This window comes from Nannospalax galili, unplaced genomic scaffold (assembly GCF_000622305.1).
Source record: "Nannospalax galili isolate Female #2095 unplaced genomic scaffold, S.galili_v1.0 scaffold389, whole genome shotgun sequence".
NCBI lineage: Eukaryota > Metazoa > Chordata > Mammalia > Rodentia > Spalacidae > Nannospalax > Nannospalax galili.
In genome coordinates, this window is record NW_008360310.1 from 3291076 (window position 1) to 3304019 (window position 12944).

The 12944-nt window shown below is 43.2% G+C and overlaps 1 protein-coding gene across 2 annotated transcripts in view; it reads right to left on the reverse strand.

Moving 5' to 3' along the window:
- Mthfd2 (methylenetetrahydrofolate dehydrogenase (NADP+ dependent) 2, methenyltetrahydrofolate cyclohydrolase) overlaps window positions 1-10257 on the reverse strand; it is a 15796-nt gene extending 5539 nt beyond the window's left edge. Inside the window, exons 1-5 of one of the 2 annotated variants that reach the window (XM_008824774.3) lie at window positions 10085-10256; window positions 4895-5079; window positions 2915-3037; window positions 2179-2331; window positions 1316-1423 (exon numbers count right to left, since the gene is read on the reverse strand). In XM_008824774.3, coding sequence (XP_008822996.1) covers window positions 1316-1423; window positions 2179-2331; window positions 2915-3037; window positions 4895-5079; window positions 10085-10185 — 670 coding nt within the window. In that variant the 5' untranslated portion in view covers window positions 10186-10256. Of the gene's footprint in view, window positions 1-1315; window positions 1424-2178; window positions 2332-2914; window positions 3038-4894; window positions 5080-10084 lie in introns of both variants that reach the window. The other variant, XM_008824775.3, reaches the window with a different exon arrangement.
- Window positions 10258-12944: the final 2687 nt, after the last annotated feature.

Consider the following 12944-nt stretch of genomic DNA (forward strand, 5'->3'; position numbering starts at 1 on the left):
ATAGGGAGACCCTGTCTCAAAAAGACCAAAAAAAAATTTTTTTATTTTTATTTTATGTGTATAAATGTATTGCCTACATGTATGTAAATCCACCCATGTCATGCAATGCCTGAGGAGGTCAGAAGAGGGCCTAGAATCCCCTGGAACTGGAGTTACAGATGGTTGTTAGCCACCATGTAGGTGCTGGGAACCAAACCTGGGTCCTCTTCAAGAGCAGCCAATGCTCTTAACCACCGAGCCATCTCTCTAGGCCCCTCTTAAAACTAATACTTTTACCTCTTTACTAATACATTTGCCTCTTAAAACTAATACTTAGGGCCTGTGAGATGGCTCAGTGAGTAAAAGTGCTTGCCAAGCAAGCTTGATGACCCAGAACAAACATCAAGAGGAGACCTGACCCCTGGAAGTTGTCCTCTGATCTCCACTCAGAAACCATGGCATGTACTCATACACACACATCATACATTTATACAGTAATAACATATAAAATATAAATTAAAAGCAAAACTGATATTCAATGTACTTCTGCCTCTTTCTCTTAGCTCTACTCTTTGAAGTCATATATAATCAAATGCATTCCTTATCCTATTTTATAGTCTCCAAGAGTTTCTTCAGCTTTTAAGCAGATCACTAGAATTACTAGAGGTGTTTTTTGGTTTTTGAGTTTTTTAAAATAATGCTGAAAGATATCTGGAAAGGCATCTTTGCTTTGATCATGTGCAGTATGAGGCCTTTCCTTAGATGAATCAACAGAACGTGACGTGACATACTTCAGTTGTATCTGTGCAATCTTTTGCAGTGGTCTAAGAGTTCTTTTCCTACCAAATGGCACAGAACAGGATACGAATGTTAAATAGCATCTCAGCTCTATCAAAGCCACAACTGAAGATTTCTAATTGCCTACAACTATACTTTACTCAAAACTCCTTCCAGGCCAGCTCCATGATAAAGAAAGAAACTCCTTGGTGACACTGAGCACAAACTGTCTATACAAAAGGTTATTTTCTGAGTATCAACAGAGTTACAACTCGCATAAAAATCTAACAAAGTTGCCGGGCATGGTAGCGCATGCCTTTAATCCCAGCACCTGGGAGACAGAGGCAGGTGGATCTCTGTGAGTTCAAGGCCAGCCTGGTCTACATAGTGAGTTCCAGGACAACTGGGGCTACAAGGAGATCCTGTCTCAAAAAGACCAAAAAAAAAAAAAAAAAAAAAAAAATCTAACAAAGTTAATACTAGCAAATATTTGCAGGATGCCTTCTGAGAGTTCTCACTCAAGTGAAAGGATGACAGGGTTCGGAAATCAATTCCTTACCTCCAGGACGCTCGTGTGCCCCATCTGTGTGCAGCAGCATCGCAATGGGCATTCCAACATTTTTTGATCTTCCAGCTACAACCACGTTCTTCCCTAAGGTTGGAATGCCTACCCCCCAAAACAAAAAAACACACATATATACCAAAGGACACAGGACAGATGCCAGTTTTGAATAAGAACAGCTTCTTTGCTCTAATTATCAAAGCCAGAACTGAAATCTTCTAATTGGCTATAGCCGTGCTTTACCCAGAGCTTGACTCTGTTTGACATTAGTTCCACTATAAATCATTTAAATGTAGATAGCTGCATTAAAAGTAGTTTTGGTCTTAGAATGTCATCTGAGAAAGGTCATGAATCCACTGACTAAGCTCATTAGTCAACCATGGTTTGCCACACAGAGAAGGCTCAGTAGACACAGGGGAAAGCACTCTATAAAGTACAAGACGTTGTGTAGATGTCACTGTCATCGCTGTTAAATCATACATTGCCTTCCCCAAGGCTTGTAGATTAGAGCAAAAGCCATGCAAGCAATGGCTAAGAGGTGCACTCTGCAGAGTGAGTATGGGATGTGGGGCAGGGTCCCACTTGGCTGCTGTAGGAGCTTTTGCCATTCATGAGCACAGGTCGACCATCTCTTACTGAAACACAAAGGGCCAGAAATAGTTCAAATTTTGGAGTTGTTCTGATTTGGAAAAATTTGCACATCTTATACTGGATTAAAATTCCTACTCCAAACACTGACAGTGCTTAAAAAGTCTTAGACTTCACAGCATTTGAGATTTCAGATTTTTTGGACTGGGGATGCCCAACCTAGATTACTTTTATAATACTAACACAGATATGCAATTTAGGCAGATACCTACCAGTTCGTTTAATTATTTCCCACACACCCCATGGGGTAGCTGGCAGCATGGAATACTGGTCCAAGCACATTCGCCCCACATTAATGACATGAAAGCCATCAACATCCTTGTCTGGAGAAACAGCATTGCAGATCTTCCTCTCATCAATGTGCTCTGAAAAAGAAATCAGGGCAGTGGCCTTAAGTCCCCACTATAGAGGAGGGCAGGTGGCCACAGTGTATCTGGCTTGTGATACAAATCCACAAGGCACAGCAGCACACATTAAAGCAAAGCACATGTCAAATGCCAAATACCATAGACTATATCCCACCCCCACTGCTTCCCTCCACTGTCCTTTTATTAAGATTTTGGAAAGCTGAGGCAGAAGGATTGCTCAAAGTTCAAGGCCAGCATGGGCTATATAGTGAAATAATGGATATTATTTTTGAGTATCTCAAAAACATTAACAAAGAGACTACTTCTGAGCTGGGGATATGGCTCATTGGTAGAGCATTTGCCTAACATATATGAGGCCCTAGGTTCAATCCCAGTCCCAGAAAACAAACAAAAACCCATTTCAGTACCAAACTAAAGGGCAATTGTTATTCTGAGTAGGTCTGTGTCATTTCTCATAAAATAGACAAGTTTCTGAGTGTGCCTGGTGTTTAAGTCAAAGCCATACGAACGGCCAGAAATACAGCAGCCAAGCCCCTCTACCACTCAGAAATCATCATCTATTTCAGAGACCAAAACTCACCAGGGAGCGGCAACTGAACAAGGAGGCCATCTACATTTTCATCGTTGTTTAGTTTATTGATTAAACTCAACAGCTCTTCCTCTAAAATTGAAGCTGGTTTCACAATTGTCTCACTGTTGATTCCTATTATAAGGAAAGGTCAAGGTTAAAATGAACATTGAGGCACCTAACAAGCACTTCATGCTTTGTGACCACCCAGGGAGCAGACAAACTAAACTGGCTCAAAAATTAGCTTCACAGGGGCTAGAGAGACAGCTCTGAGCTTAAAAGCATTTGCTGTTCTTTCTTACAGAGGACCTGGATTCACTTCCCAGTACCCACATTGGGTGGTTCACAAATACCTGTAACACCAGCCTCAGGGGATCTGACAGACATCCTGTTCTGGCCTCCATGGGCACCCATATACACATATAAAACACACACACACACACACACTCACATAAATAAAAATAAACTTTAAAAAATGACTTCACAAATAGGTGAAGACTATACACTACAGACCACCTGTTCTGTGCCCACCGTTCTCTGCCATGCCTAATAACCTCATTTTGAGACAAGGAGCCTGAGGCACAGGTAAATGCCAGTAGGGAGATGGCTCAGTGGGTAAAGTGCTTGCTGAAAACCTGAATTCTATCCCCAGCACCCATGTAAAGTGGGGCACAGCAGCACACATGTGCAATCCCAGTGATTGAGTGTGGGGACAGGAGGATCATCAGAGCTGAATCAGTAAGCTCCAGGTTCAGAGACCTGATTCAAAACATAAGGTGATAGAGGAGAGAGAACCTGACATCAATTTCTGGCCTCTACTCTCATGTATGTACACCAGTTGTCACACAGCCCATCTTTCTTGTCCCCATTCCCATGTTCTTCCCATGATACTCACACTAGCTCCCATTATCCTAAACTGCTATGGCTTGCTGCTTTCTGGGGTCTTCTAAACGTTTTCAACTAAAAAGGCAGAAGGCTTCAGACCTCAGTGATGAAGGAATATCAAGGATTCACAGCTGATCACTTGGTTCAGTCACATCAGAACGGAAAGGTACTGGGTGCTCAAGCCACTGACCCTCGGATGATCAGGTGACTTGAGCCAACTGCCTCTAATTTGCTGTCATGTGGTCACCTGTGGCACCTCAAGACCAAAGACACAAACCTTCCACTGTCACCCAGAGCTGAGCCACTTTCAGTTGCACAATTATAGGGCCAATCAGTGAAGAACTTGAAAGCCACTCTCAGAAGTCAGTCATTTCCTATGTGCCTGTGACTATTCAACCACAGCAAGAGGTCTCTTCATATCCTATTGCCCAATCTCTCCCATAATTCCCTGTAGCCTTCAACACCCAAGACAGTGACTCTATAGCTGAAGAAAAGCAAATGTAAAATGTGCTCAAGGTTACCCGTGAAATACTAAGGCTAAGAACAAAATTTACATTATAGTTCAGAAGATACGGAACGTGCCCACCAGGGACCTAACCTACTCTGAAAGTCCTCCAATAGGTAGAGCCTATTCGCTCAAGGTTTTTGAGTCAGCTTGATTATGCTAGCCTCCTCTGCTTGAGTTTCCTTTTTTGTTGTTGTTTTATGTTTTTGTTTCTTTTGTTTTTGAGACAGGGTCTCCCTGTAGCTCCAGCTAGCCTGGAACTTGCTATGTGAACCAGGCTTACCTCACTCACAGAGATCCGCCTGCCTCTGCTGAGATTAAAGGAGTGTACCATCACACCCTGGTTTTTGTTATTTTTTTTAGATTTTGAGTCTCAGTTTAATGTAGGCTGACCCTGAACTTGCTATGTAGCCAAGGCTGGCCTTGAACTCCTGGTCTTCCTGCCTCAGCCTCCAAGAGTGTTAGGATTATGGGTATGCCCCACCACTCTGGGCTTTGCTTGGGCTTTCTAATCAGAAAGAGGAACTATACATTTTACAGTGGCATTTCCCTAAAGATAATCTTCCAGGAAACAGCAATGGGGCTCTGACAGTGACACTTACCCACATCTGCAGCTGCCCTGGTTTTGTTGAGGACATAGGAGTGACTGGCAGGATTCTCACCAACCAGAATGACGCTGAGGTGTGGCCGCTTGTTGCCCAAAGCCACCCACTCTTCTACCTCCTGCCTCACTTCTTGCTTGATCTGCTGGGCCAACTTCCTTCCAGAAATGACGACAGCTTCATTTCTGCAAATGGCAACACAGTCACAGAAACGTAGGTTGGATTTTTGAGGAAAAAACAAAAAAGGAAAATCTCAAACTATAAAGTTGTTATTAGGGCTTGGAGAGATGGCTCAGTGGTTAAGAGCCCTGGCTGTTCTTGCAGAGGACCTGGCTTTGGTTTCCAGCACCCACATGGCAACTAACAACCATCTATTACTCCAGGTCCAGGGGATCTGATGCCTTCTCTTGGCCTCCATGGGTACTGTATGACATAGGTGCACTTACATACATGCAGGCAAAACACTCATACACACATAATTTTTTAAAAACTTGCTATTACACACCAAATATTTAAAGTTCAGATTTAAATGCTAAATCTGAAGGACCAATTGGAATCTGAAGGGCAAATTTAAAGGGGTATACTTATGTCCTGCTATAAGTTCAGGGTGAGCAAGTTGATTAAATGGTTCAGCTGAAGCTCTGGAAGTTTAAGTTTCTGACAGCTAGTACTTGCTCAGGTGGAATCTCAAATCAGGGTCTGAACTCTCAGTGCTGCCTCTTGACCACTACCTAAAGTTTTCATTGCTTCAAAGGGCAAACCTCACCTCTATTGGGCTAACCACTTTCCTTAAATATTTATATTCCATTTGAAGTTTGTGTTTTGCTGGTGATGCTAATATCCAGTCATGTTTCCCAGTTAGTGGACTGGTTTTTAATTTTTATAGTGTTATACAATATAATTCTCCCTCTGTGGGCACTGGTTCCAGGATCCCCTCTTCACCTATAGATACTCAAGTCCCTTATAGAAAATGGTATAGCATTTGCATTATCTATATACTCTCCCCTATCTTTTAAATTAAACTACCTGCAGATTATTTATAAACTTAACATGACACAAATCTATGTGAACAGTTGTTATATATTGTTTAGGAATAATAACAAGAAATAAGATCCTGGGGGGCTGGAGTGATGGCTCAGAAATTAACAGCACTTGTTCTTGTAGGGGAGCCAGATTTGGTTCCCAGACCCACATGGCAATTAACAATCATCAGTAACTCCAGTTCCAGGGGATCTGACACCCTCTTCTGACCTCTATGGACACTGTACAACACGGGTACACTTACATGTAAGCAATATACCCATACACATAAAATAAAAATAATAGGGGCTGGAGAGATGGCTCAGTGGTTAAGAGCACTGGCTATTCTTGCAGAAGACCTGGGTTTGAATCCTAGCACCCACATGGCAGCTAACAACCTTCTGTAACTCCAGTTCCAGGAATCCACCCTCTTCTGTCCTCGTCAGACATTGCATGACATGGGTGCACTTACACAAATGCAGGCATAACACCCATAACATAAAAATAAATAAATCAAAACATTAAAAAAATATATATTTAAAAAGGACAGTGAGGCAGGAAGGTCGTCATGAATTCAGTGTCAGAAGGCCAGCCCAGGATACACAGCAAAATCATGCCTCAAACAACGACAACCTACATTAATCTGCACTGCATCTTGTAGGCACCGAGAAGAACTCATTTTTAGCAAGCCAAATGCTTTTAACACAGATTTTATAATACTAGCGTGAAACAAGCTATGCAATCATTCACTTACTATCTATTATAAAAAATGAATTTTAGTGCACTACAAAGCAATGGCAGAACTACAACAGCATTTCATTTATACCTCCAGCACATTAAAGAACTAAAAACATGCTAACTTTTGCAAATGCATTTCAGCACTAGATTTGAAAAGGATTTCACTAAAATGCCTTTGCTAATACAAATACACTGGGCAGAATTTTTTATCTATATATCTAGAATATCCACTCTTAGCCAGAAGTACATTCTCAATCCCAGAACATGATGGACTTATGTTCAATGAAGTAATTCCCAGGCACATTATATTCAAGAAAACTAGTATCTTACTTCTCTTGGTCCTATGTATGTATATATCCTTAATACATAATGGATATATTTGTGCGTCTTCAGGCTTGAGGAGGAAACCCAGTTAGTAGAATGCCTGCCTACCATGCATGAGGCCCTGGGTTTGATCCCCACTAGTGCATAAACCAGGAATGGTGATGCACACCTATAATTCCAGCACTTGGGAGATAGAGACAGGAAGAATCAGAAATTCAAGGTCATCCTTGGCTACATAGCCAGTTCAAGGCCATCCTGGAATACATGAGACCCAAAAAGGAGGAGAGGGGTTGGGGGGACAGAATGAGGGAGAAGGAGGGAGAGAGAAAAAGATTTTTTTATGCATGCTAATAAGAAATTATATATACATGTATACACACATGCATATATACTGTGAGAAGGACTTAGTTTGCACTTCATAAAAAGTTTCTTTGGAAAGCAATAAACGTAAGAAAAAAGCAGCAGCCCACTTGGACTAAAAATGATATATTGATGTTAAGGACACAGGGTTCTGGGAGAAGCCAGTGTTCCAAGTCCCAATCTTTGCTTCCAAAGGCAGGTTCTGGATGTTATGCCAATTTGTTTAAAAAAAAAAAAAAAAAAGTCAAAGAGCAACACAAACTCAAAGCAAGCCACAATGCAATGAAGAACTTTCATAACGTAACTGCATTTTAGCCCTCCTCTGCCTTCCACAACGCTGTAAAGTATGAACCTCATTTACCAAGTCCCCACCATCTTTTGGCAAAGCATAGATTAAGTTATTGCTACCCTAAAATAAACAGGGAAATGGGAGACTTAGTTCAGTCCCAAAATAAAAAATAAAAATTCTGACTCTGTCAGCTTAACATACCTATTTGGGAATTAAATGCTTCACAGATGTGCTTAGAAAACTTTACATTAAAGTAAGGACTCAATGAACTAGAAGACAAAAGGTCTGTTCTAATAAAATGCAAAACTAAAATCCAAGTCAGTGTATTTTCATTTTCCTCTTAACCCAACAGTTAGTAACTTTCCATTAAAAATAAATATCAGGGTATTTTACAACTCATGATCAAATTATTTGGGGGAAAGTTCTGTTTAATGATTACTGGAACCAACAGAGTGAAGACAGACACAAAAGGATAAAACTGACATTTATTAAACACTAGGTCTTTTGCCAAATGTAACAATTTACTTCTGGTTATCTTGGGTCTATTATAAGAAACTGTTATGTTCAGAAAAGGAAACTGATGATAGTAAGAAACCAGATCCAAGTGTAAACTTCTACCACCAAAGTCCATTTAGCCCTCTGCCCACTGTCTCCTAGGTACAGTACTCTCTTTTTAACCATGAAGTTTATGTTCCTGAAACCCTGGGACAGCTAGGCAGGCAATGTAATTACCAAATGTGCAATACAGTTAACACAGATTGCCTTCAGAGATAAGAGCAGGAAAAAAGGAAAATCAGGATGTCTTAAGCAAACAGGTCTAATTCTTTAGTTAATAAATTACAGGATCTTCTCTTTCCAATCAGAAAAATCTCTGAAACATCTGGTCCACAGGAACATGAGGCCTGAACTCAGGAAGGGGAAGGAAGAAGAGACAGAAATGAAAGATGAGGCTAAGAAGGAAGGTCAGGGTGACATCAGGGAAAACCTTGAATAATGTCCCCTCCAAGTCTTCCTTTGAAAAATTACTGGTATACATTCTGTGCCCAGCATCCTCTGCCCCAACAAGGTAAAAGAGGCCCTGGAAATGTCTTTAATTTTTTCATCGAGTGGAAAATACATGTGTTTTTCCCCCTCAACAGAAACATGAACCTCACTGGAAAAAACAGATTTATCTTTTCTAAATGTGCAGTGTCTGGAACTCTGTGAAATGTCTGCTGGAAATTTTTTTTAAAGGAGGGGGGCGCTGCTAATACAAGGCACAGGCCTCTAGCAATGCAAATGTTCTCAAGATGGAGGTGGGGGTGTGCTGGAGAGATGGAGAGCTCAGTGAGGTTAAAAGCAGGCACTGCTCTTCTGCTTTTCCAGGACTTAAGTTCAAGTCCCAGCACCCACGCTGGGCAGTTCAAAATCCCTGTTAACTCGAGCTCCAGGGTATCTGATGCCCTCTTCGGGTACCCCACCACCACACACACATAAATAATAAAACAACAAAAAAAGGCATAGAAAGGAAGGAGCACAGATTGGGGGAAAGAATTCAGTCTCCTCCAAAGACTCTTCAGTCTAGGTTTAGGAAAGGGAGTTTGAGGTCCAGGAAAATTAGGACAAATCAATTATTTCCTGAAAAAAAATGCAGGTTAAACCTTTCCTGTCTTCTCCACGACATTTTTTTCAATTGTTCAAAATTGTATTAAAATACACATATGAAATTTGTGATCTTTTCTTTCGCTTTTATTATTTTGAGGTGGGAGTCTCACACTGTAGTCCAGGCTGGCCTTGAACTCGTAGTAATCCTACCTCTAGGGTAATCAAACCACGTCCCGATGTGGCGACTTTCTAGTGTACAGTTTACGTGTTATCTATCAAACACAGTCAAAATGGTGCGCAACCACCACAGCGGTCCATCTGTAGAACTCTGGTTGCAGCACGGTAACTCTTTACTAAACAATAAACTCCCCCCTCCCACCTGAGGGGTATTTACCACTTCAGGGCGCCCAGGTTGGACTGATCAGCTCCCGGTGGGCTGCGGTCAAGGCCCTGGGGACCACCTGCTACCCATCCACCGCGGGCAGGAGCAGCCTGCGAGCCACGCCCACCTCCGCAAGTCTGGTACCCCCGGAGCAAGCCGGCTCCGGGATTTCATCAGACTGCAGCGACTGCGGCTGCCGCTAGGGCCCGGGCAAGGGCAGCGCTCTCGGAACCCTGCCCGCGTGGCTGCGCGGTGTCCTCGGGGAGCCCAGGACGGTCCGCATTACGGCTGGCATGTTCCGTGCCCAACCTTGGTGGATCCAGGTGCCCAGCCCGGCGTTCGCCCGGCAGCGCTCGTTGCCACGTCTGCCCGCCACACCCCTCTCCACGGCTGCGCGGGGACGATGCTCAGGGAGGACGTCCCCCCACGCCGCCCGCAGCCCGCGCGGCCCCGTCCTCCGTGTCCCCAGCTGACCGTCTCCGTACACACTCACCGGACTGCGGCGACGTGGAAGGGCCGCTGGGGGAGGTGGTAGCCCCGTGCGGAATGCAGCAGTCGCGCGGCCAGCGTGGATAAGCAGGAAGTTGCAGCCATGGCCCGCTCGGGGAGAGAAACGCGGGCGCGGGCCGCGAAGCTAAACCTCAGCCGGCCGCAGGCTCCGCCCCCCACCCGCGCCCATTGGTCCCTGTCCCGGCCTACCGGAGCCAATCGGCGGTCTTCATTTATCTTTAGCCGCGACCGCCGGCTGCCACTCGAAGATGCGGAAGCCTGGGAGCATGCCTTGATTGGCTGAAGAAGTCAAGCCTCTGCCGGCGAAGAGTGTGACCCAGCTAACGGGAGTTGGAATTTACTCAATCATCGAACAGCGTCTGAACTGCCTACTGTGTGCCTGGCACCTTAAAGGCACGGGCGTGGGGAGTGGGCGTGGGGGGGTGGAATAGACATCGGGTTGGAGAGATGGCTGAGCAGTTAAGAGCACTGACTGCTCTTGCAGAGGACCTGGGTTGGCGGCGAGCAACCGTCTGTAACTCCAGTTCCGGGAGATCCGATGCCCTCTTCTGACCTCCATAAGCATTGCATGACATGGGTGCACTTACATGCAGGCAATACATTCATACACATAAAATAAAAATAATAAAATAGATTTTTTTGAAAAGAAAGGGAGTCAGAAAGTCACCATTTGGCAAAATCATAGTGAAAATTGATTCAGAATCATCAGTAGACGTCAAAATAACTAGGAGAAAGCCGAATACACTGTTCCTATAAAATATTTATGAGTTTGCCAGATCTAGCAAGTAAAAACATGAGTTACCCAATTAAATTAGAATTTTAGACATAGTTTTGGGAAGTTGAAGTTGTAAAATTATCTGGAATTCAAATTCAGATGGGCTGTGTAATGGTTGTTTTTAACTGTTGACTTGACACAACCTAGAATCACCTGGAAATTGTCTAGAGTAGGTGGGCCTCTGGGCATTCCTGTAAGAAATTTTCTTAATTGGATCATCAAAGTTAACATTACTATTCATGGAAAAAAAACCACATTTTGCAACCCCCTGATATGAGGCATTGATGAAAACACATCACTTCATAGTATTAAACAAACCTAAAGTTTTAATGTAGTGACTTTTTTTTCCAGATAGGGTTTCACTATGCAGCCCAGGCTGGCCTAGAACTCTCTATGTAGACCAGGCTGTCCTCAGACTCATAGAGATCCACCTGTCTCTGCCTCCTGAGTACTGGGATTAAAGGCAGGTGCTCTTATGCCTGGCCTTTTAGTGATTTTCTTAAACCAACAAGTCTCCCGTGATGGTTAATCTTCATTACCAGCTTGACTGGATTTAGACCACCTAGGAGACACACCTCTGAGTGTCTGTGAGGGTGTTTTCACAGAGGTTTAAATGAGAGAAGACCTACCCTAAATGTGGGTTGCACCACCCTGTGGGCTGGGGAGTGGGCCTGAATAAAAAGGGGAAAAGGAGAAAGCCAGCTGACTGCCTGTACTCCCCACTGTCTTCTCCTTGAGATGTAAACAAGCAGCCTCAGGCTCCCACCACCACAGCTGGAGCTGCTCTTCTTCTCCATGTCTTCCCCTCCACAATGGGCTGTATACCCCCTAACCATGAGCCAATATAAACCCTTCCTCTCTTAAGTTCTGTCTTGTCAGGTAATGACACAGCAGAGGGAAAAGTAACAGATACATCTCCTAAAAAGTGTTACATATTTCTCATTTCCACATGCAGAACAGAGCTCGCAGACCTGAAATAAAAACACAATCCAGGAAAAGAGCAAAGATATTCCTGAATGTTTGGAATAAGCTAGATGATCCTAATCTACTCATGAGGAAATATCAAGCAACTCACTGTACTAGGTACACCAATTACAGTCTTCAAAAGTGCCAAGACTGTGGTAGAATGAGGAACTATTGTAGATTAATGTTTATGACAACCGAATGCAGCCTATGCTTCTGAATTGGTACACACACACACACACACACACTGTGTTTAGTTGTTTTTATATTTTTCTTTCTTGCTGTAAAAGACATAGGACCACAGGCAAAACAGTAAAGTCTTTAATTAGCTACTACTAGCATTATAACAAAGTTCATATCCTCATTTAGCTAATCATATTGTGGAAAAGAAGAGAACACACACTACTTGCTTTTAGAGATAGAGATCTGTCATGTCTGCAACTTTCAGGTGGTTCAGAAAGACAATATATATGTATTAGTTTGTTAGGGCAGCCTGAGCTAAATTCCATACACTGGGCAGCTAAAACAGAAAGTTATTTTTTCACAGTTCAGGAGGCTAGAAGTACAAGATCAAGGAATCAGCCAGGTTGGTTTCTGTTGGCTTACTATTGACTACAGGATTGCTGTTTTATGTCCTTTTCTCTGTGTACATGCATTCCTGGTGTGTGTGTGTGTGTGTGGTACATGTGTGTCTGCTTGTGTCTGTGTCTATGTCTGTATGTGTCTGTATGTCTGTGAATGTTTATCTGTGTGGTACATGTGTGTCTGCTTGTGTCTGTGTCTGTGTCTATGTCTGTATGTGTCTGTATGTCTGTGAATGTTTATCTGTGTCTCTGCTCTCTCTCTCTCTCTCTCTCTCTCTCTCTCTCTCTCTCTCTGTGTGTGTGTGTGTGTGTGTGTGTGTGTGTGTGTGTCTTTGGTCTAGTCCCTCTCCTGCATAGACAAATACAATAACCTTTACCTCAGGGAATGGGAGAGAGGGAGAGACAGAGAGACAGAGAGAGAGACAGAGACAAAGACAGAATTTAATTGCCTCTTCTTATAAGGATGCCAGTCAGGTTGTATAAAGTCACTCTAATGACCTCATCTTAACTTCATTATAGTT